Source organism: Drosophila pseudoobscura, chromosome X (genome assembly GCF_009870125.1).
Source record: "Drosophila pseudoobscura strain MV-25-SWS-2005 chromosome X, UCI_Dpse_MV25, whole genome shotgun sequence".
Lineage (NCBI taxonomy): Eukaryota > Metazoa > Arthropoda > Insecta > Diptera > Drosophilidae > Drosophila > Drosophila pseudoobscura.
Window position 1 is genome coordinate 62,813,688 of NC_046683.1, and position 23,876 is coordinate 62,837,563.

The window sequence follows — 23,876 nt, forward strand, 5'->3', positions numbered from 1 at the left end:
TTATGGCGTTTTGTTTTATTTCAAATTTGTTCCTTTCTCCCATTGTGATGTCGCGACACATTGATGCTCGACTCGAGATGCACAAGCGAATGCTGCTAAAGAGATTGCTTGAGAATTGGAAAAACCACATACATTGCGTGTAAATGATGCCGCCTATTTATTTAAAAAAGCTGCCCAACGCGGCTTTATGTTTTCGATTTCGTCAGATCACTAGCGAAGATAAAATTGTTCGAATCAGCGATAGATCGGTTGTGCTCTTTTATATATTTTTTCCGAGAGCAAATCACTTTGGCAAAACGTTTTGGGGCTCTGTTTTGAGATATTTTTTCCACCCATTTGCCATTTCCAGTGCCTTTTGTGCCTATCCGCTATACGGTTGTTAAAGTTAATCGCTGTGACTGATTCATTACGTGCAGTGCTTGATTTGCTAATGCAGGTGGATAGTTAGTCCGTGTCCGTATCCGTGTTTTGTTGGCTGTGAATTGGAAGTTTTCCAGCAAGTTTTGCCGTGGAAATTCTCAAAGTTCGAAGGCAACCAACACACAGCATCAGCTGGGGACAGGGACAGGGACGGGCACGGGCACGGGCAAGGGCATGGGGAGCTTACAATAAAACCGTAACTTTTACAGAGTGTAATCACTGTAATGTTACGATGCGACAGGCCAAGAGTCCTAGAACTTACCCTGCCATCTCATCTCTCCCTCTCAAACGTCGGGGGGCCCCCGGGGCGTAATATCTAAGTTGAAAGGCAGGAATTCGTGTACCTCACATCCGGCCTGCGGCTGCTGGCTGCGACTGCTGGCTGGTCGGAAGAATAACTATTGACGCTGCACCGGAGAGCGGGAAAAAGTTATAGAAGCAAAGGGCGCAACGGCAGCATATAAATAAGAGCATCAACACCAGACACATTGCAGCGGAAGTCGTCGCCGTCATCGTCAAGTGCGCAGAAATTTTTTAAAAACTTTTACAAATTCTTTATATTGTGGCCAGGAGGAGCAGCCGAAGCCGAAGCTGGAGCTGGAGCCAGAGCCGCTGGCGTTAAAGCAGAGAGAGCAACGACAATAACAACTGTAATAATGCCGCAGACAACACAACATCCAACATCCAACAGCAGCAGAAGCAGTAGCAACAACAGCAGCAACGTCTCTGCCACAGCCACTACAATGTAATCAACAACGCCACATGCGACGCTCGTCCTCCTGGCTGGCTGGGGTTGTCCCGGCAAGTCCTAGGGCTGGAGGGTAAAGTTAGGGCGGACTTGAAGGCACAGTATTGGGTCGGAAAGTGGCTGGTAGACCACTCAAGGGCTGGGGATGCCGATGTACTAGGTGTTGTTGTAACAAGTTTTCTCCAAATATCTGATGAAAATGCGAGTTGCCTTGGCGATTTTGATGAATTCCTTAATATACGAGCGAGTATTACACCCAAATATGCATGGAAGCCTGTGTGTGTGACTGTACATTTTATAGCTGGAACTGCAGTCTGAGTTACAGCTGCGGCTCGTCTCTTACTCTTACTTACTCTCTCTCTGCCTCTATCTGGCTCTGGTTCCCTATGCAAACGAATGGCATGTAAGCTGGCTGCCTGTCTGCGGTTGCAATAAAAGTCTCACGTCGGCCATAACAACATTAAAATATGTTCGGGCATTTATTTCAAGGAATACTGCCCAGACTTAAGGCCCAAAAGCTAGAACTTATCCGCTCATATGGTAGCTGTTCTTGGGCAATATCGAGTGCAGGATGTGAGTCCTTAACGAGTGATGCACCTCGATACTTTGAGTTAATTAAGGAACTCGGTACAGTTTACCATTAAGGAGCTTTGACATGATTATGGTGTCTCGAGGAAAACTGTAGACTGTATCGATCGCAGGAAACACATGTGGATTGACGATATCGATAAGATTCATTCGAGGATTCCCCATCAAGGTCCTCGGGAAAGCACGTGGCATGGGTACTCGTATTATCTTCAAGTACATAACACTTGCTTTTCAATTTGGCCCAAACACAATTTGTTTATTTGTCTTGGCACCCTTTTTACCAGCCCTACCCCTTCCCCTTCTCCCTCCCTTGGTGTTTTTGTGTTGCTGTTGCTGTTATGCGAAAAGTTTTTGTGAGCTTGTTGTTGGGGTGAAATTTTCGTTTTAAAAACCCGAAACCAAAAACAATTTCATTAGCATAGATTACGAGTCATTCAGACAAAACAACGGCTTGCATTTCAAATGAACCCCCACCAGAAGCAGACAGTGCCACACAGAAGGATGTGCCTCAATCTGCTGTGCAGCTCAATGGAAGTGAGCTGAACATAACCTCAAACAGTGGCTGCCACTGTCATTGCCACTGCCACTGCCACTGCCACTGCAAACTCTTCCCAAATTGCTTCCCCTGATGGCCTCTGTTCCTCCTACTGCTGTCCCACCACTGGTTCCATGGAGTCTAGTATTTTTTGGTGTAAAAATTTCTAAATTGTACATTCATTGCATTTGCATTTTACAAGTAAATCCCCAACTGCCAATCTAATGCATGTTGCAAACGCTTCCCCAACTCGATTCATTCCATTCCCCATCTGTGTGTCTGTCTGTTTCTCCATCTATCTGTTTGTTTGTAGCCAGTCAACCGTCTAACCATTCGTCCAGGAACCCGATCCCCCACACAGACAAAGACACTAAAACACACATAGTACTATAGAGACGGGGCCCGAACCCACCCCCCCCACCCCCGATGCTCGATCCCCCACCCCCGGCACCCGACCTTTCCTTTCATGTCTATGCCGGCGCTTTTGTGTAAAACACTAAAAAGTCTACACTTTTCTTCGTTTTTCGTCTTTTTCTCGCCCAAACTTTTGCTGCAACTTCAACTTTGAACTAACACGAGGCGGAGAGGCCCGGCCCCAGACCCAGCCCCAGTCCCTCGCATCCACCTCATCCGTTCACCAAAAACATAATAAAAGCTCAAAATGCAGCCAGAACAAGGACGAGGGCGAAGGCGGGGACGTGAACGGAGACGAGTCCCCGAAAAACTTTTCCTCCCAAAAATCACGGAATCAACTTGCACTGCAGTCCATTGCCAGCAACGCCGCTCCATCTCCATCTGCAGTTCTGTTCCTGTTGTTGTCCCTACATCGTTAGCTGCATTGAAGTTTGCTCCTCTCAGCCCCCAGGCCAAGCCAGGCCAGGCCAGGGCAGGTCCTGCCTGGGTCCGGCGTTCGAATTGCTTTTTGCGAGCATGAATAGATAAATACGCTGAGCAGTAGCACCAACTGGTAGGTGTTGGTAGCATTCCCTGCAGCAGCAGCCTCCCTTCGTTTCTGGCTTTGGCCTGAGTCCTCAGCCTGTCTGGGCGAAATTTGAAAACCGCAAAACTGTCTGCCACACTGCGCGAAATGCTGAACTCCTTCTGCAGAGCTCCATTTCTATTGCCTATCTTTAGGTATCTGCGCAGATCAAAAGACGTTTAAAATATTCTTTATATTCATGCTCGAAAATCTATTTTGATCCTAAGCGTCCATCCTCCATCGGAGGACTCTATCTTTTCTCGCAGTGTTCCCTATTCAGAGCAGTGCGGAGGAGGGGTGGCTAGGTGTCTAAAGATGTCCATCGCAACTGTCGAACTTTATTTATTTCGCTAAGGCTAAAAGCTCACAATAGAAACGTTAATGGCAACGTCCGACTCCGACCCCGGGCGGGGATTTGAGGGCGTCCGTAACAGAGTTTCCGTTGCTGCCTTGAGGCGGCTCTCCGTCTCTCCGTCTCTTCCCGTCGCTGGACCACACATTACCACCTTGTGGATAGATGGATAAATGAATGTACGGTATGAATGCCCCGTACTCTTCAACAAAAGAATTGCCAAAGTTTTGGTTGTTGTTTTCCCCCACTCGCCAGGCACCTGGAGTGTGCGTGTGCGTGTGCCATGTAAATGTTAATGCCTTGTGCTCTTGCTCACCTACAACGTACCACACTGCCCCCAGCAGCAGCAGCAGTGATGGGTGCTGGGGCAGCGTTTTATCACGTGTCAGCAACAGCATTGACGTCGACTTGCTACACACACGCTGGCTTCCCCTCCTTGTCTGGAGATGGACACGTGAGGAATGGGCCAGCTCATGTAAATCAGAGCTGGGAATGCCACGATTTGTGCCCACAGCTTGATGACAAACGGGTTTTCACAGCTCCTTTGGTGGGAGCTCCATACACATTGCATAGGATGAAATATTAATCTATCTGTCATCATAACTGGCAAATGTGAGGAGTATTATGGAGTTATCAATGGAAAATAAAGCAAATAAATAATCAATATACAATTCAAAGTACAATTCATCGCATTCTATTTCGAAATATCGATCGATAAACGCAGCCGATGATCGCTTGGCTCCTTATTCCATCTCTATGCGCAGCCAAATCTTTCACGTTGCAGCCAGATTATATTGCCTACTTTTGTGCTCCCGGCCAAAGTTTTCTCTGGTCTGACAAGCTGCTGTTGCTGCCTTCTCCTGCTGCTAGTGCTGCCTGCTGTCGCACACTGACCTCTTGAACCTATACATTAGCAAACCAAAATCAGAGACGGGGCCAAAATAACGTAACGTAACGTTACACGTAACGTGAGGGGGCATTAGAAGCAGCCATTGAACAGGAGGTGGAGCAGGAGCAGGAGCCGGAGCCGGAGCAGGAGCTCCACCCGCTTTGCCTTTGGCTTTGCCGTTGCCTTTTCTGTCACTGAGGTGCAAAGTTTACCTCATTAATTCATTAATCAATGTGTCTGCGCCCCGTACTTGTCTCTGTATGGGTGTGTATCTGTTTGTGTATGTTTCTTTGTGCGGGGGTGTGCGTGAGTATCGGTATGCGTGTGAGTGAGTGCGTCTGTCTGCTTTGTTTTGGCACTTTTGGACGAGCAGCACCTGTACATAATGGCCCTTTGTTCTACGCCTCAGCGGTGGCGCTTGCAAGGAAATGGATGGGGAATGCGAACGTTTCGATTCGCACCCAAAAAAGGAGGTGGGACCCGCCATGACTCGACGACTTCTCCTCTTCTCACTTTGGCCCAAATGCGAAAACTCCAATGAAGATTTATGCTCTGTTCCAGTTACCATTTCCAAAATCTACTCCCGTCCCAAGCCAGTTTTCGTCAATCATTTCTGTTTGCTAGTAGTTTCGATTTCGATTTCATGGCTTTTACACGCGCATTTGCCCCATAAACGACCAGAGAGGAGAAAGGAGAAATAGAGTGAAATTTATGCAATTCACTTCCTTGGGAACTAAAAAGCCATTTACGCAATACAACAGCACAAAAACTTAATTTCCTGCCCCAGCCCCAGGCTACTCCCAGTCCAAGTCCACCCTCCTAGATGACCCGCAACATATGCCGCAGATCATTAAGTTTTCGCCGTACCCAGGGCAGAAACAGAAATAGGAGGTGGATGAGGGGCCCAGGAGCTGTAGGAAAAGGAGCCGTAAGAAGAGGGAAAAACTATCGCTGGCTAGATAAACTGCAATTTCGTTGCAACACCTGCGAACTGCTTAAGTTTTACCCAAAAGCTACCAGCTACCAGTTATGGCCATGGCCATAACCTTCCCCCTGTCCTGCCCTGTTGCCCCCTCCCACGCTGTAATCTAAAAGATTTCACCCTTTATGGGTGTATCAGACTGTGTGCAGTAAGTGCATAACACTTAAGCAACATAGAAAAGAGCCGAGAGCCAAGCCAAGCCAATCCATGCAGATATAAAAGTCCAGCCGACAAAGTAAACCAAAGTGCGGAACTTGGACTACGACCCAGGCATGCAGCTAGCAGATGATGGAAAGTATTCATATTTTAGTTCCAATTAGAATTTTATTAGTATTTCTATAGGGGATACAACTCGAGGAGTCAAGAGCTCTATACAAATTTTGGAGTAAGGAAAATAAATTCGGTTTTGTTTTTGCTAGAAATATATCTGAGGAATATTATTAAATGATTGTCTTTAATTGTAATAGATAATTAGAAAGCCCATTTCCTGTGAGAATTTTGGGATCTTTCTGAAGCGTTTCCCAAGAATATTTGGTCTCCACTTTGGAAATTCTTTGTCGGTTGTCGGGTTTGCATGAGACAAAGTGAGACAGTGAAAAAGAGGGTGTGTGTGCATTGCCTTAAGATCATTTATTGCAGAATTATGCATATTTTTATTACACTCGACTTGCATAAATTCAGGCATTATTGCACTTTACGACCAGCTGCTGCTGTCCCGCTGCCACGCCCCCCGCTTACAGGTGATTGCCAAGGAATGTCGGAATCAAAAACCACAGACAGACAGATAGACAGACAGGATGAGCAGAAGGGGACTCATCATCTCGATGCAGGCTTAGATTTTTGCATGCCCATGGCCGCCTGTCTGTCATAGAGGTGTGTCCCTGCTGCAGCCGTACAGGTCCTGGCTGCACTTACATGTCCTGTCCGTAACCCCGCTTCCGGGCCAGGCCCATGCACATGACTTGTGTCGAAAATGCTGTCATTCGGAATGTGTTTCGTCCCCCGTTCTCTAGATATCTCTGGATAGCTCTTCTAGTCTCTCTGGCAATGATGTTTGGCAGGCTGCTTTGAAATTTAGATTTTTATGACTCGGCAGTGGGCCGAGGAGTCTTCTGATGCCGCTGATGCCTCTGATGCTTCTGGTTCTGCTGCTACTGATGAGAGTGCTGAAATTGGCTTTCGTCTATTAGAAATGCACAGCTCAGCATTATTTCGCATATAAACTGTGGAAATATGCTAAAATTTGGTCTTGCCAGGGCTCAGGTATTTCTCGGGAGGTGTGGAAGGGGAGGGTGAGGATGAGGTTGAGGTTGAGGGTGTTACCGTAAAAAGGGTTGGTTAATAGCCAAAGAAATGCGAAACTTGTCAGCAGGTGGGGAAATTATTGAAATTCTTTTAGGTGTTGTGTTTGACTGGGGCCAGTTGATATTGCCACTTGAATCGGGTGCGACAGCATTTTACTTTTTATTTCTATTGCTGCTGCATAATTTCCATCTGCTCTGCTCCTCCCTGCCCTGCTGTCCCCCGCAAACTTTTCATTCTCACTTAAGTATCGGCTTACAAATGTGGCACGCTTTTAGGCTCGCATTATGCCAAGTATTTGAGTGAGTTTCGTATCGTTTCGTTTGGAGTGTGGAAATGGAATATCCTTGCACGCACATGGCCATAGCCGCGCATGTCCTGGACCTACTTTTCTGGAAAAGGAACAGGGTCAGGGAATCCGATTGGGACACCGAACTCTTGGGCAAATGGGATGTGATATTTAGTTCTGGAGCAGACATAGTACAAGTACGTATGATATCAAAAGCCATGCAACATTTCTATGGAAACCCGGAGCAGATCCCATCAAGCATACACGTAATTCTGTGTCTGTCTCATAGGGAATTTTCGTGCTTTGTCCACGCAACTCCATTGACAGTCATTTTCATGCAATTGAATTGTTTTCAAAAAAAAGAAACAAAAAGCTGCTTAATGATCACAAAATGTGGGGAAAAAAGCAAACGATTGCAGATTATATGTCAGGCTATATGACTGACCAAAGCATTCCCCAAAATTATCCACACTTAAAATTCTGGAAAATTAAACGCTTTTTAATATTAATTCGATTTTTTCATGATTTTTATTTCGCTCAGGTTTTTGTTTGTATCTTTGAGTTTTGTTTTGTTGTTGCTGCTGCCGCTGGAAATCATTGTCCTCTCATTGAAAATAATTTAATATGCAAATTATTATAAATGCGAATCACTTTGCAAAGTAATTTTAATAACTGCAACTGCATCAGCATCACCATCAGCATCGGTTCAATGAAAGCACAACCAGCAAAAAAGAACATAAACTGTTTTTAAACATGGCCGAAACCGACTGGGCAATCGATGGAGCATGCTCAGCCATATAGGGAGGGAAAAGGACGCAATGAATAAATAAAGCAATAAATAAACAATAAAGGAAAGCACGAAGATTCGATGCCCTTTCGATAAATTTTAATTTGCGAAAATTTGGAAGAGTAATGAGAAGTATTCATGGTATTGCATTAGTGATGTTAGAACCGTCTTCACAGCTTCAAAGCTGAGAGATTAATTTCCAAAGATGATTAATTTGCGTTTTATCTGATCAAACTAACAAAACCCTCTGGAAGAGCATAATAAATCAACAAACCCGTTGAGTACTCAAAATTCGAGCTGTTTATATGTATTTTATACCGTATGTACATATGTACGTACATATAGACTAGTTATGCACTTTTGCGATAATTGTTTAAACACTCTCCGGGCTTGGTCAAAAAGTTGACAAGCTCTCACTGTCGCTTACTCTTTCGCTTTGCCTAGCTGCCTCTCACTCTGCCGCTGTAGCTGTGTCTCTTTCGCTCTCTTTGTTTGTTGACATAGTTTAAGTGGTCGTGGAAAATATACAAATGCGTATTTTAAATGGTTAATTAATAGAAATTCTTGATGGGTCTGAAAAGCGAGATTGCTCGGTCTGGCCTGCCAGCTTGCGGCTGAATTTGATGGAGTGCAATTAGCTGAGATGGGCAGAATGATATGGATCATATATCTTGGAGATATGTATCTATAAAATGTATATTCCTTTTGGGAAAAGTAATAACTTCTAATAGCAATAAAATCTACTAATACTAATACTAATACTACTACTATCTGTGGAATAGTAAAAAAAATACATTTAATTTGCAAACGGACAAGTTAAACATATTTCGTGAATAAAATCGTATCATTTTGAGAGAAATGCTGATCTCAGCGGCAGCATATACTCTTCCCTTTTTGAAACTGCAGTGGTTTCATTTACAATTCATTTATGATATGAATCTGATGGATACTATCATCAACATATTTCCTAGGGCGGATTCATCCACATTTTCATCAAGTATCCATCATATCTATCCATTGATACTTATTTCAGACTGCATTCTCCAAACCATAGATGATACTTAAAATTGTAGGATTATCGTGGAATATGCCGCTTTTATGCCTAGCTATCAGATGATGCATAGAGAAGCTACAGATGCATGCAGTTGGATATCAGAGGCATTCATCCATTGATCTATTCCGGCCATCTGCCCATTAAATTTTCCACAGAACGAGGCGAGAAATATCAACAATCCGTAATTTAATTTTTTTTCATAGCGATTCTACATACCATGAGATTAACGTTGGATGGCACTGCATATGTATATAATTATATGGAACAGCTACCATAATTGTAGATATGTACATATGTATTCATCTGCAAGTCCATCTAAAGCTTTTTCCCAGAAGCTGATCCTCCATTCTTGTTTTTAATTGTTTGCCCGAGAAGTTTAAATAAATTTGTGTTGCTGCTACTTTTTTTTGGTCGTTTGCCACGCCTTGCCGGCGGCACGCGCCTTCCAGTTGGCACAGTTCCACCCCAGTACTCGCTCTTCCTGTTGGCCAACCCCTGGCCATGTGTTTGCGCTTTAATTGAATATAAATGTAAATTAATGATGCAAAAATAATTTTTGCTTCGAGGCTTACCTCGCTTTTGCACCGCTTTTCTCATGTGTGTATGTGTTTGCTTGTTTATATTTACACCCAGTACCCATACAGTATAAGGGTACATATATTGTATTCGTATTTCGTACCGTATACCACGGCCAACACAATATCAAAAATAGTTTAATGCTATCTCTCTCGCCAAAAAGTAGGCTCTTATAAATGCTAGTCGTAAACGATTTTTTTACCTTTATTGTCAGACCTTCTTTGACAATCGAAAGAGACCTTTAGCGCCTGAATATTCCAGATGTGATGGCAGCCACTGAGTAGCGGGTATCTCATTGTCGGGCCACTCGACTATGAAGTTCTCTTTTGCCAAGAGTCTGTGTGTGAGTGTGTCTGTGTGTGAAGTCCCCAATTCTGATGATGCTTTTGTTGTTGGGGGCTGAGTTTTGTAAACAGCGTTTTCAGCTTTTATAGGCAGTTATGTAATTAATTTGCATTTAACTAAATTTGCATAAATAAATACGCCAGAGTTAAAGTGGGTATAATCTACCCATACACTAATATAGATATGTATATTATCTGTATGTAGAAGCACATACACATCTATCCCCACTTCAAATGAAAAAGAAACGAGGGGGAACGTAGTGAGTCGCTGCTACGGCTGCGACTCTACTTTTATACCCGATACTCAGTCAGTATGGCTTCCCTCTGCGTTTAACGACAATCAGTGTGTGTGAGAGAGACAGAAAATCAGTCAGAGTGTGTAGGGCGATGCGTAGCCCATGCAAATTGATTTGTTCCAGATTCGAAATGGTCATTCTCTATGACATTGCGTTTTTAATTTTCTCGTATCGTCAAAGTTTTGGATGCCACAGGTTTCCTTCTGGGCGTTACACTTTCCCCAAAAATCGAATATACCTCTATAACCAATTTGAGTATCGGGTATAACACCTAAAATGAGTAAAGCGCCAAACAAAAGCATCCTATGGGAGGATTACAATGGTGCTTTGGCCAAGATGTGATCCAGATAAAAATAAAGAATAAAAACACATGTCGATTTCTATATATATGTATATATATATTTAATATATATTTTATTTTATTGTTTGTTTTTGTTTTTGCTTTTGTTTTGTCTTTTTTCAGATTTTCATTCAGTTTTGTTTGTTTTTTGTTATAGTAAAAGTTGCTTAGCTTGCGGTTTAGTATTTTACAAAATGATTTTAGTGAGTAACTTAAACACATTCATAGAGAGTAGTTTTTGCTGTTGCTGTTGTTGTTGTTGTAGTTTTAGTCGGAACTTAGCTCACAATCAAACAATGCAATTCACAATAGAAAGATAAATGATGATGATTCTCCTTTCCATTCGGCTTCCTTTTCTATCTGGTTATCAATTAGTTCAGTATCAAAAAAGCCCTGTTTCTGTCGGTCTCTGGATGTGGATTTTTGGCTGTGCGAATAGAGGCAACCGCTTGCATTTTATCTTTGGAGAGATTGAGGTTGGGTTGAGCTCAGTTTGAGGTTAGTTTGGAAACTAAAAGTGGGGCTAGGCCAGGTGGAAACTGAGTGAGCTTAATGGAAGCTTAATAGGAGATTTTCTGGCATTTAGAATGTGGGTTCAAGTACAGTTGCCTCAGTTCACGCAGAGTTCTGGGTTTAGTTTAGTTTCTGTCGCTGTCGCTGTCTCTGTCTCTGTCCCTGTTTCTGTCTATAGCTTATGGCTTACGATCGAGTGGCGTTATCTGGTAATCCTTTAGTTACTTGGTATGTGGCTTGATTTCTACGCGCATTCTTTGGGTCTAGGTGAGGGTTGGTTTTATCTCCATATATATATATATATATATATACTATCTGTATGCGTTACTATGTATATATATGTATATATGTATGCATATGTATATGTATCTATGTGGGCTGTGTGTGTACGTATTCCATTTCATGCAGGAGACACACAAACACTGATGATGCTCTTCCTATGATGCTGGCTATGTTAGTTCTCTTCGATTCGGTATGATGTATGGTATGGTATGTATATGTTTTTTCCTCATGCAACTTTGCTACTATGGCTAACGACAATGCAACTACAATTTTTTTTGTGGGTTTTTACTTGCCTACTAACGACACATTTAAATATTTCGCAAACTGCTCTACTTTAAAATAGTTTTTTGTTTTGTTTTGGTTGATTTTAATCATATGCAATTCGATTTCCTTCATCTTCTGTCGCCACACAACGCTCCCATATCCCTGTTCCCTTTTCCGTTTCGTTCCGCTCCGTTCCGTTCCTGCCAAAAAGGCTGACACAAAAAAAATGCTACACCTTCCACTCGTTCTAATCTGTTACTTATATCTTTGCCTAGAGTTATGGTATTTGTTTAGCCTAATCCTCCGATCCGGTTCCGGTTTTGGTCCGGTCCGGTCCAGTCCGCTCCATTTCGCTCCTCATATTGATAGCTATGCGTTTGCTCTTTATTGCTTTATTGCTTTTCCTTTTACTTGATTTCTCTTTATGGTTGCTTCTTTACTCGTAATGTATATATATGTAGTTCTCCTGGGGGAATGGGAATCCGCTCAAGGTTTCTTTCGCTTGGAAAAAATCAAGGTACACACTAAAAATAGTTAGGTTTTGTTTTCTTGCTTTAGGTAGGTTGTGTTTTGTTTTGGTTTCTTCGCTTCTTTTCTCTCATCCAGCTTCATCTGCTTCATCTGCTCCTCCGTCCCGCTTCTCGACATTCTCGAAATAAAGACTTTCAATAGAGGGCCTAAGGACATATACACATATCTTGATACTACTAACATCCTACATTGTTCTCCTCGCTCTCTCTCATTCTACCTGTCTCTACCTGTCTCTATCTATCTATCTCTATCTTTCTATGTACTGTTTCTGTGTGTTTGCTACTTCGCTACTTTGACAGATTGGAGCTGGAGCCGGGGCAAGAACTTCATGTCCATTCCCTTCCCATCTCTCCCTTCCCATCCCTGGTTCTCGAGATTCCTTTGAGTGGATGAACAAAAGGTGTCTTTGTGGAAGAAAAGACTGAACCATGGTAAGGAAACAAGTTAAGCGAGCTAATTGGGACAGTTTTAAAAACTTATTAGGTTCCTCAATGGAACCTAAGGACCAAAGTCAGAGCGAAAAAAAAGCGAAAGCCTTGTAGGAATAACAGCAGAGAGCTGGCCAACAAAGGCATTAAGCCAGGCCAGGTAGAAAGGGCCAGCCAAGAGAGGCAGAAAGACAGACCTGGCAATGCAATTGAAATGTTCCACTCAGGAGTTGCTCCATAAGCAGGATGTTCCATTGGTTCCCTACTGCAGCAGCTCTTTGGCTGCCTCAAATTCCCTAGATGACATTCCACGACATCTCTGCCCCACGGCTCCTGCTGTCCTCTCTCGTGTGCTTCTGTTTTCTGTTGCATTTTTAATGTAGTTTCCGTTTGGATTTTTGTTGTTTTTTTAGGTTTAGGTTTAGTTAGATTATTTTAGTTTAGTTTTCTTCCATTTTTCTCGCTTCGTTTGCTTTTTGTTTGTATATGTAGTTTTTGAAACTATTTACTGACTTTTTTTTGTGTTATCGTTACTATCGCAAGTACATTTTCCAAAACCGTTTTTGTTGTTTGCATTTAATTAAATTATATGAATACATTTTCCTCATTCTCCGTGTTGCTGTATCTGTGTGTGGATGTGTTAGTGTTAGTGAGCATATCTGAGTGCCAGAACAGAACCCAAAACTAATTTCCAATTGGCGAGCCAAAAGAAGAAATGTTTGCATTCTGGTTTCCTTCCGCTTTTGGCTTTGTAATTGTGCGCCGTGTTTTTGCTCGGGCTACCCTCTCCCGCTTCCGCTCCCGCTCCCGCTCTCTGGCTCCTCGCCTCACTGGGGCAAGAAGTTTAATTAATGTGCCAAACAAAGGTAGAAAGGTAGAAAAAACTCTGGTAAGAAGGGGCAAAAAATTTCCAGGTTGCTATGACAAAGGACAAAGCAAGCGAATCGAAATCCAAAACTATGAGAACGATGTTGGCTGCTCATCGCTCCTAATTAGACCTAGTTGGGCCTGCCAACTCGGATCAAAGCGCTGCGCTGGCAATCAGCTGAAAGGGATTGAGAGTGGGCAGGGAACAGGGTGCAGGGGGTAGAGGGCATGGCATTAAAAAGTTGCACGTCAAGTGGGAAAACCTCAAAAGGAGAATGGCCCATATTTAAAGGGCACGCCTCGGGCTGCAACAAAAGTTTCACTTGCTGGCCCCACCAAAAACTGGGTAAAGTTTTCACTGTGTGTGCGTTTGGGGATGAGTATCCGGGCTTGTGTGTGTGTGTCTGTGTGTGTTTGGAGGAAAACTTTTAATAGTTTTTTCGCAAAAAAACTGTACTGTTTTCTGTTTTCTCTTTTCTGTTTAAATGTTATTTTGATTGTTTCAACTTTGCATTTGCATTTTGCTTACGCCAACTTGTCACTAATCATAGTTATAGTAGTTATCCTAAAATATATATCTATGTATATATATGTATATATATGATTTTTATTGTATATATATAGCGTTCGATCATGGGGGATCGGTATCTCAATCTTCTTTTGGTAAAAAAAATGTTTTGTTCTTGTTCTGGTTTTGTTTTGTTTTTATCGCTTCATGCTTTGCTTTATTTGCTTTTTATTTTTATTTATTTTTTGTTTTTGTATAAAATACTCACATTCACATTTACAACTACGAACCACGTAACTACTTATAGATTTAGGGTATTGTATATATATGTGTATATATATATGTATATGTATATAGACTTTATAGTTATAGTTATCGTATGTATGTATATATTTATGTTAATGTCGTATGTGTGTGTGTGTGTGTGTGTGGTATATTTTTACTACTTCGAACAGAACTTGGCGGCCCCGTCATACAATGCTACGTGTCCTCTAACCGTCTATCTGTATCCGTTTCTGTATCTGTTTTTGTATCTGTATCTGTATATAGTACTCGTACAATCCTATGCCTAGAGCTGCTAGAGCTGATCGAGAGCCGTACCTAATCACACACCCTGTATAATGCTTCCGTATCCTCCTATTTCCTTCATTTACCCCACTTTTCTAACAATTCCGCTTTTAGTTTCCCCCTTTCCCATTTCCCGTTTCCACGTTTCTTCCTTCTAGTGGAGAGTATTTACAACTTATATCTAGCAAAAAACGTGATATCCTATGTGTGTGTTTGTATAAACTAGAGAGAGATTAGTAGAACGACAGCGACTGAAAAAGAGAGGAGGCAACACTTTGAGTGTTGAGAGTATTTCCGCTTCTTCGTTCATTTAATTCTGTTCCAAAAAGCGCAGGTAGATTTGCAATAGTTAACTGAATTGAACTTAAGATTAAATAGCGAGTATAGTATAGCCATAATAGGTTAACAAAATCAGACAAACCCACAGACTGCAGGCTGCAGGCGGTATTGATCAGCAAACAAGTTTTGAAAGTTGGTTGAAACCGATGGCATTATATGAAGCACTTCAGAGGAAATGACCAAATATCGATATTTAATCGACTGGCTGAAACTGTTCGATTTGCCTCAGTCTCGTCTCCCTTGTTCTCTGCCTAAACATATGTATACATTTATATATAGATAGAATGCAGGAGGTGGAGTCATTCAGTCATTCAGGACAAGTGCTTCATAAAGTGACTAACTCAATTAAATATTTCGGTAGAAATTATATCATGATTATTGCTTCTTCCTACACTACTACAGGGTTTTCCTCTCTTTTTGCTCTTCTCTTAAACATTTTCTTCTTAGTCTTTTCCCAAAAAAAAAATAGACATATATCCAAGTCTTTTCTAAAAATTATGTTAAACTAAATCGGTTTGCCTTCTCTCGATTTCCCTTCCTATATGGACGTATAAAGTTTATGTATGTATGTATATGTTGCTTGTGTGTTGTGTGTACGAATTATGCATGTATGTGTATGTGTGTGTGTGTGTGTATGGTTTCTATGATTTTTTCCATTCGAACTTAGTTCCACTTGGTTGTTCGCACTAAACTTAACTGGGGGGAGGACTCTGATGATGCCTTCGCCGAGGACTTGCCACTTGTCGGACTTGTCGGTTCCCTTCTACGATTGTTTCTTGCAATGCCCAACAAAACCCATCAGACGCTCAAGCTTTACCCTAGTCAGACCCTATGTATATATGTAAGTGTGTATATATATCTAAATATACATATATGAATCGTATATATATGTATATGTATGGTAGAAGGAATGACTGCTCTATATATATGTAGTCAAGGTGTATATCTATAATATCTTTTACAATTTCGCGGTTTGTATATTTAATAACGACAACAACAACTAATTATTGCTTTTCGGTTTTTTTCGACATTATTCTTTTGCTTGTTTAGTTTAGTTTGGTTTTTTGTTTTTGCTTTTGTTTTATTTTCAGCTTAGACTACACTAAAATAATCGTTAATAATTTAAAAAAAATCTATAACAAAATCAACAAAAAAAAAATTGTGGTTTCAGGGAGGACAATAAATAGACGGGTGTTGCGGATATAGATTGGGGGTGGGGGATGGTTGGGGGGTATAGGGAACAGCAGGTGCTGGAGTTGTAGTAGGAATAGGGGAGGGGGAAGGGAAAGCTGTTATACGCTAGCTTATTATGAATATTTCATGTTCTTCTCTCCCACTTTTCACATTTTCCAACTGCTTCTATTTGTATCTGTAGTAGGATTAAGAGATGTCATTTATAGTTAGAGAGTTGTAGTTGAGTTGATTTAAGTTTTTTTTTGCTTTTTTCCGTTTTCCACAGATTTTTCATCATTTTTTTTCTGTTGTGTTGCTGTTGCTGCATGTTTAGTTTAGTTTAGTAAGACGGTGGTGCCTGTGATTCCTGCTGTTCCAAGTCCTCCTGCTGCTGCTGCTGCTGCTGCTGGTGTTGCTGTATCTCCTCACGTCCTTAGCATGAGCAGGAGCCACCAGGAGGAGGCTCCCAGCCAGAGCAGGCAGCTGACGAACTCCCGGCAGTTGCCACGGCTCAGACTTAGTCCGTGGACATCGGTCGCCGAGCTGCGGCTACTTCGCGCCGCTCCCTCGATGATGTTGTTGTTGTCCAGCTCGTGGAGGACGGGAAGCTCACTCAGATCGGAGGCTGGCGGTGGAGCAGTCCTCTCGGTAATCGGGACAAAAAGGCGCTTGGGCTTGCACCGCTTGTGCTTCTTGTAGGTCTTGGTAACATTAATGCTGTAGCCTTCGAGGAACTCGGAGCCCTGCAAAGGAAATGAGAAACATTAGTGCTGTGGTATTCTGTCTCCCTTTCTCTCTCTCTGGATCTGTATGTAATAAATTACAACATTAATTAAATTTATCTTTTTCCTCGCGAGCCTCGCTTTTTCGGTTGTTGTTCTTCTGCCAAGACAGAAAGAGAAGCAGCGAGTCGGAGGAAATTGAAAAGCTTATTTATGCCGTTGACATTGCAACAAAAGAGAAAGAGAAGTGAAGTAAAGAGAAGTTATGCAATAGGGATTTAAGAACTCTACTCTGGGATACTGGGATACTCTACTCCACTACTACAGACTCCACTAATTATGGGTCTATCTATAGGCTGCTAATTTCTACAACTCGTTCCAAAAAATGCGAGGTATTTCCAAAAATATTACAAGCCCAATCGATGGGGACCATCATTGCAATATACAATGGCATTCCAGAATAGATAACCAACAGAATCGTCAAAAACGGTAGAATGTTAACCTTCGGGTGTTACCCCAAAAGTATGCCACAACATTTTGGTGGATTCCATTCCCGAATTCCATTGAAGAACCCACGAACATGGCAGGTGATTTTCACGCGGAACAAGCGGCCCAACGAAACAGTTATACCCTCCCACCCGCTGAGAACCGGAGAGAGAGAGAGAGAGAGCGGAGAGCCGGAGAGAGTAAACAGAACCCACGCCAGAATAAATTCCTGGTACAATAGCAAAACAATGAAGCCTCAGAGCCGAACAAACCAGACCAGGATCCACCTCTCGTACTCCCCCCACACCTTCCTTGTTTGCTCCTGGAGTCCCCAGTGAATTCGTTGGCTCTGAATTTTGTGTTTTAATTACGCTGAATAAATTTGTGTTTATAAATAGGTGGAGGAGTGGGGATGAGAATGGGAATGGGAATGGGGGATCCCCGGGACTTGCGCTGCGGTCAAATATTTTATGCCCAGTCGAAAATCTAAATCTAGCGAATGTCTGCATTTGTGTGTGAGTGTGGGGCAGAGGCTGAAGCAGAAGCAGAGGCAGAGGTGGAGTCGGGGGCGTGGCTGACTTCATAACGAGTGTTTACTAATAATATTATGCAAATCGCAACGACAACGACGACGATGGCAGCAGCATAACGGTCAGACCCTGCTGGTTGTTTTTTGTTGAATTTTTGAAAAGGCATTTTGTGAATCGTTTTGGGGCGAACACCAAACGGAAAAACGAGAAACGAAAATCTATGGGTCAGCCCCGGAATCCCCTGCCCGGGAAATCCACGAGGAGCTTGACAGACATATCCAGGTGTTTGGCCGTGGCCAGAAGGAGCTAGCGCCAGTGCCAGAGCCAGCGCCTTGTTGCCGCTGACAGACATTTTAATTGAAAAGGAATGTGTGTTGTGTGTGCTTTGTTTGTGCCTCTCCTGATGGCGGCGGTTGTGTCTGCTGCGGCTGCTTCTTCTATGTCCATCGAGGTTGAACATTATAAAATGTGCAATTTTGTGTTGTGCATAAATTTAAGGCTTTAATTGCTCTCTACTGGCACTCGGTGTGCCACAATTTGTTGCCTTCCCCGCAGAGCTAGCTAGGCCATAGATTTTTGTTTGTGTCGGTGTGCAGAGATTGACATGCTAATTAGGTGGTCGGCTTTGGCCTTTTTTTTTGTTTTTTTTTTTGTGGGGTTTCTCGCTTTGCCAGCTTTGATAGCAGCCATCAAAATTGGGGCTACAATATTTTATATTATGCTAATTAAGTTGACCCAAAAAAAAAAAGGACAAAAGACAAAGCGGGGCTTTGGAAAGCCGTATAGATGGAGCCTTGGGGTGCGGGTACGGTACTCAAATTCCAAAGCCCAACTTTGTATCAATCCAGGCGATTTCTCGGCTGGTTTAGCCCTCTCTATTTTTTATCCGGAATCTCTTCAGCCCCATTGCTCAGTGAGTCCCATCTGCTTGAGGAGTTCTTTGTGTGCGTCCAAGAGCTGGCAGGAACTAGGCCTTCCGACCCAGCGAACCCTGGAGAGGCGCTGGGCAAAAACTAATCAGGGACTTCTTTCGGTTCTTTGTCACCTTTTTGCCGCTGTATATTTCACGCTACATTTAACTGTCGTTCACCTTTCTCTACCACGCAGGAACTATGGGATAACTTTTTGCCCTGATTCCCTGCTAATTTAGGCGCCTCAACGGGTTCTCTTTTTTTTCCATCTAAATTCAATGGGCCTGTCCGTCACCGGGGCAGAGAGTCCTCCAATGAATTATTGACTAAAAAAAATACAAATGGTTGAAACCGAACTAGAAGGGAGCCCGAATGGGCAGCATTTAACGCAATAGCACGGAAAATCGATGACAATTCAAGCGTTGATAATTTTGGTCTCGAGCGCTACAGAAAAAAAAGGAGAAAACAAGAAAGCCGGAGAGCCAAAGAGCCAAAGAGCCAAAGGCTGAGGCAGAGGCAGAGGAAAAGACAGAGAGCCAAGTCAGTGGCATAAAAATGGCAACAATTTCCAACTTAAGCAATTTCCCCACAATTTCCACACAGTGGAAAAGGCGAAAGACTGTGTGAGAGAGGGAGAGAGAATCATGCTCATATGGGAGCATTCACTCAGTTGGTCTAAACCATTTTGGACGTGAATTAGAGGCAGCTTGTTGGGAATCGTCGTCCTAGTCGTGGTCGTGGTCGTGGTTCTAGCTCTGGTCCTCGAGCTGGTCCTAGTCCTGGTTTAGTGTGTGACCCATTAGAATGATCGTTGTCGAAGTCGTACGTGTGTTGGCCTGATAGATGTGCCTCCCCCTCGAGCCACTCCCGCCACCACCTCCACCTCCACCTCCACCCTGCGAGCGACTGCTGTAAAGTGGCGCCTAACAAACTCGAACTCGGAACGAGCGAAGCGAACGGAGGAGCCGGCCCTGGCCGCAATGCAATTGATTGCACTTTATAACGTGCGGTTTCCGGTAGACATTACCCGCATTTTGCCCTAACCAAAGCAGGGATGGAGGGATGGCGGTATGGCGGAATGGAGATGGAGAAAGGGGTCCTAATGTCTTTTCTGCTTTAACTCTACTCCATCCCCCCATCCAATGAATAAATGAGCACTTGTCTGGCTCTGTGGCTCCGTGGCTCTGTATTTGTATCCGAGCGGGTGTCTATCTGTGTGTGGGCGGTGGTGGGGACCATCAAATGGCAGCAAGAAAAATTATCCCAGATATTGTCTAGCAATTTAGCTGATTAAGCTGATGGATGTAAAGCAGGAGCAGCAGCAGGAGCAGGAGCCGGACAAGGGAAGCCAGCTCGAAATGTTCTCAGCGATTAGCGGAGAGAAAACCAGAGAAGTGGAGAAAGAGCGAAAGAAGAAAAACGAGATTGAGATGCCCAGATGGATAAAAAGGGTTAATGCGATTTCAACTGTGACAGACACTCGGACCGGGCCGGACGGGGCCGGACCGGGCCGTACTGCTCTTTGAATGAGAGGCTGCCACTGGGGGAGAGTGTACGAGTACTCCATCTTCCGCTTGTCGCCGCCAGAGAAGCCCGAGAAGCCCGAGAAGCGAGAGAAGTGAGAGACTTTTCCCATTGAAAAGTTTCAGTCGTTATCTTGAAGCATAAATCGGGGAAATGGAGAAATCTCTGCGCTCTACTTACCGGCACCACATGATTCTTGGCCCCCCAACAGATGGGCTTGAAGCTGCCTTTGCGTGTGGCCTCCTGGAATTCGCCAAATTGATTTTCCCAATCGTAGGATATCAGACGTGCCTCCAGTGTCATTCCGGCCAATTCGGGTGGCGATGATATAAGTACGGGATTCGAGTCGCTGCAAGATAAGACACAGAGAGATGGTGAGTTAGAGCGGGGGGAAGGGACAGGCACAGACCTTAAATAACATTATTAACTTTATTATTATTGTCAAGTTTGATTAGGACTTAAAATTTATTACACATACAGGCTGGCAGGCAGACAGGCCAAACTCCACCCTCGAAAGGCGCTTTGCCAGCAGATTTTCGAGAAATAAGAAGGTTGAAAAGAGGGTTGCTCTGACTCTGACTCTGACTCTGATCCTTGGCTTGCCTTGGCTTGGGTCCCTTTTTTCGGTAAGTCGTCGCAGATTTGCGCTCGGATTTTCGTGGTGAGGTACGCGGAGGCGCGTCGCGCTCGACAAAAACTTGAGCTAATTAATCTTTTAGATTTTCATTTGTGACGCGTCAAATACGTTGTTACAATTCTCTGGTCTGCCAAACGAAATAAAAACCGCACACGGAGCGACAGGACGAAGAAAACGGAACACAAAACGGAGCAGAACAGGACAGAACAGAAGGCAGAAAAACTTAATAAATGGGCTAAAAGTGTAAAACCTCAGTCTGAGTGTACAGTAATCAGTGGCGTAGTCTGGTGGAGGGATGGAAATCCCTCACACAGCGAGAGAGGGAGGAGAGATGACTAATGGAATGGCTTACAGAAGTCGCTTTTTGGGACTTTGTTTGTTTACTGATTATTCAATTCAATGTCAACCCTCTGTCCCCCCAGGCTCCTGATGCCGATAACAAATATGTATAATTTGGTTGCTTAATTTGATTTCTCTTTTTACTCAGGATATGTCATTTATCATGACTTTTCAGAATCCATCGAGAGGTGGTCTCAGGTCTCAACGAAACTTACTTGAGAGAGATACTCGCTGAGAAACGATCATAGAAGGCTATACGTTTAGGGAGAATATGTAACACTTAAGTACACCCGAGGGGCACTTTTTCAGTTCTTATTTCTCATTTATTTTCCTCCTACTCTGCGAACCCCTTTCTTACGGCTACACCACTGACCGCCGCCACTGACGGGCGGGGGATCTTGTGCAATATAAATTCCTTCTATATGTATGTATATTCATCTCATCGCGTCTCATTCATTCGCTCCATTCATTCATTTCGCCTCGTTTCGTTTCGTTTTATTTCGTTCTCATTCTCATGCTCATGCTCGTTCGTGGCTCAGTGTCTGCTGCCCCTCGACATGGCCCCGGCACCCGCTGTCCGCCCTTACAATTAGGCTAATTAATTTTGTTCTTTGCCCGGCATTACGAAAAATGTTGCTTTAATTTCATAGAACACCCACACACAGAGACAGGAAGAGAGGAAGAGAGGAAGGAAGGAGGGGGAGCCGCTCGGCACTACCACGAACGCACAATTCTTTGTGCGAGCTCTCTTGCGAGCTGTTTTTGCCCTGTCCATGGGACTGGGACTGCGACGGGGGCAGGGACTGGGACTGCCTGAATCCTTTGGAAGCCGCAAACAAATCTCTTTTAATTAATTTATGATTCCACTCAATCCGCATCGAGGGTTGTGTCTGCTGATACTCGTAGTCCTTCAGCGCCAGCCGAGAAAGGTGCTGCGGCAGGGGGTTTGGGTTGACTCCTGTGGCGAGTGAACCGAAGAGAATCTGTGGAGAGTGCTGCTGGGGGTGGGTGGAGGCGGTGTGGAGTGGAGTGCTGCTGCTGCTGCAACAGCCGCAACAATTTGCGGTTGCAAACACGAAAAATATTAATGTCTGCGGATTGATTGCAAAACCTCCCCTTCGTCTGTCGTGTCCCCTGCCTCATTGAGTCCTCGTCTAATGGCGCTGGCCACTTGTGCGAGTCCCCGCATGTCTGTGCGGTGCGGTCCGGTGCGGTCCATGCCCATGTCCATATCCGTGTCCGTGTCCATGTCCGTGTCCTGCGTCCCATAATAATAATAATATAAAATAATATATTGCATTTGCCCATCTCCGTCCATCTGTTCTGCACTGTGGAGAACCCACGAGAGGTTAATCCATATGCCATTGCATTCCAGAGTCCATTTATCGAGTCCATACCCGTTTCTCCCCGTGTACTGCACTCTCCCTGTGTCACTCTGGTCTCGCTTCCTCCCTTCCTTTACATTTGGTGTTTTGCGGTTCATTGGTGGCGGAGAAAGAGGAGGGGAAAGAGGAAGAGGAAGAGGAGGTTCTCTCCTGCTAATATATCCGGGAAGCATGACCATGACCGTAACCGTAGCCGCCGTAACCTCCCACATATAGTATAATAAATATAAATGCAGCGGAAACTCACACAGATGTTGGTAATGTAAAAACGGGATAACATCCTGGGATGGCCATGGCCATGGCCCCAGTCCGCCCCATCCCATCCCATCCCCTCCCCCCCCACCCGCTGTGCGGGTCATCAATCGCCGGCGTTTTAGCCTTATAGCCATTGACTTCATTGGCACTCAGTATAATTAAAATGATGGCCCAACAGCAACAGCAATAGCAACAGGAATCCAAATCCAAATCCCCACAAAAGCCCAACCCAAACTCGAACCAGAAGCAACATCAGCAGGCAGGCAGGCAGGCAGGCAGCAGGGGCACAAAGCCAGAGTCCATGGTTTGGCATTGTTGATTATAAAATCCAATAGCACATCACAATGCCAGCCCCCTTCTCCCATTCTCCCTCCTAGCCCCCCAAATATATATTTCGAGCTGAACCAGCTCTAGGCCATAGACTCCAACTACAGCAAAGGCCAGCCCCCCCCCACCCACTTCGACAGGCACATGCAACTGCAACTGCAACTGGAACTGCAACTGCAATGCGCTTTGCAATGGGTTTATTTATGTAGCGTTATGACGACGGCGCATTTCGACAAAGGACGGAGTACGAGAGTAGGAAGAGTAGTAGGAAATGCCATTCCACTGGCTATGCGAGGGGGAGTAGGATATGGAGGGAGCTCTCCTCTGCTCTGCTCTCTGCATTTATGACCTCCTGTTTCGCATTGGAGCAAAATTCAATTTTGAACTCGAATGCAATTGCAATTGGCTGGCATAACGGCCAAATGGCCATCTCCCGATGACAAATGAAAACTAAAATAGCACAAACAGTCAACTGGTTGCTGGTTGCTGGTAGCTGGCTGTTGGCTGTTGGTGGGCCGTTGCCCGGAAAGGGGCCGGAGAGGGGTAGAACATTGAATATCTGGAAAGGCCATCCATTAAATGTTCCAAAATCTTTTAGGAGAACGAAACCCAAATCAATTACGAGTTTAAACTGAAGTTGGAAATAACCAAAAAATAGCCACAAAGGATACGTTTTTAAGATTCATCTCTGAACGAGACTCGCCCTCCTTAGCTTTGGCTTTAATTAACTTGAAACCTGGCAAATAAAAGCAAAAATCATGCAAGATTGAGGACGGGGAAGCCTTAGAGCTCCACAGCGAAAGAAAT

General features: G+C 43.9%; 1 protein-coding gene and 1 long non-coding RNA gene across 2 annotated transcripts in view; one reads left to right on the forward strand and one right to left on the reverse strand.

The window, feature by feature from the left end:
- Window positions 1-11,444: 11,444 nt before the first annotated feature.
- Window positions 11,445-23,876, reverse strand: part of olf413 (DBH like monooxygenase olf413) — a 126,764-nt gene continuing 114,332 nt past the window's right edge. Inside the window, exons 10-11 of the mRNA XM_001352854.4 lie at window positions 20,307-20,475; window positions 11,445-16,696 (exon numbers count right to left, since the gene is read on the reverse strand). Of these exons, the coding sequence (XP_001352890.4) occupies window positions 16,379-16,696; window positions 20,307-20,475 (487 nt within the window). The 3' untranslated portion in view covers window positions 11,445-16,378. The remainder of the gene's footprint in view (window positions 16,697-20,306; window positions 20,476-23,876) is intronic.
- On the forward strand, window positions 20,566-21,228 carry LOC26534254 (uncharacterized). Its single transcript, XR_001453352.2, has 2 exons — window positions 20,566-20,752; window positions 20,846-21,228. It is a non-coding gene; the product is annotated as an uncharacterized lncRNA (long non-coding RNA).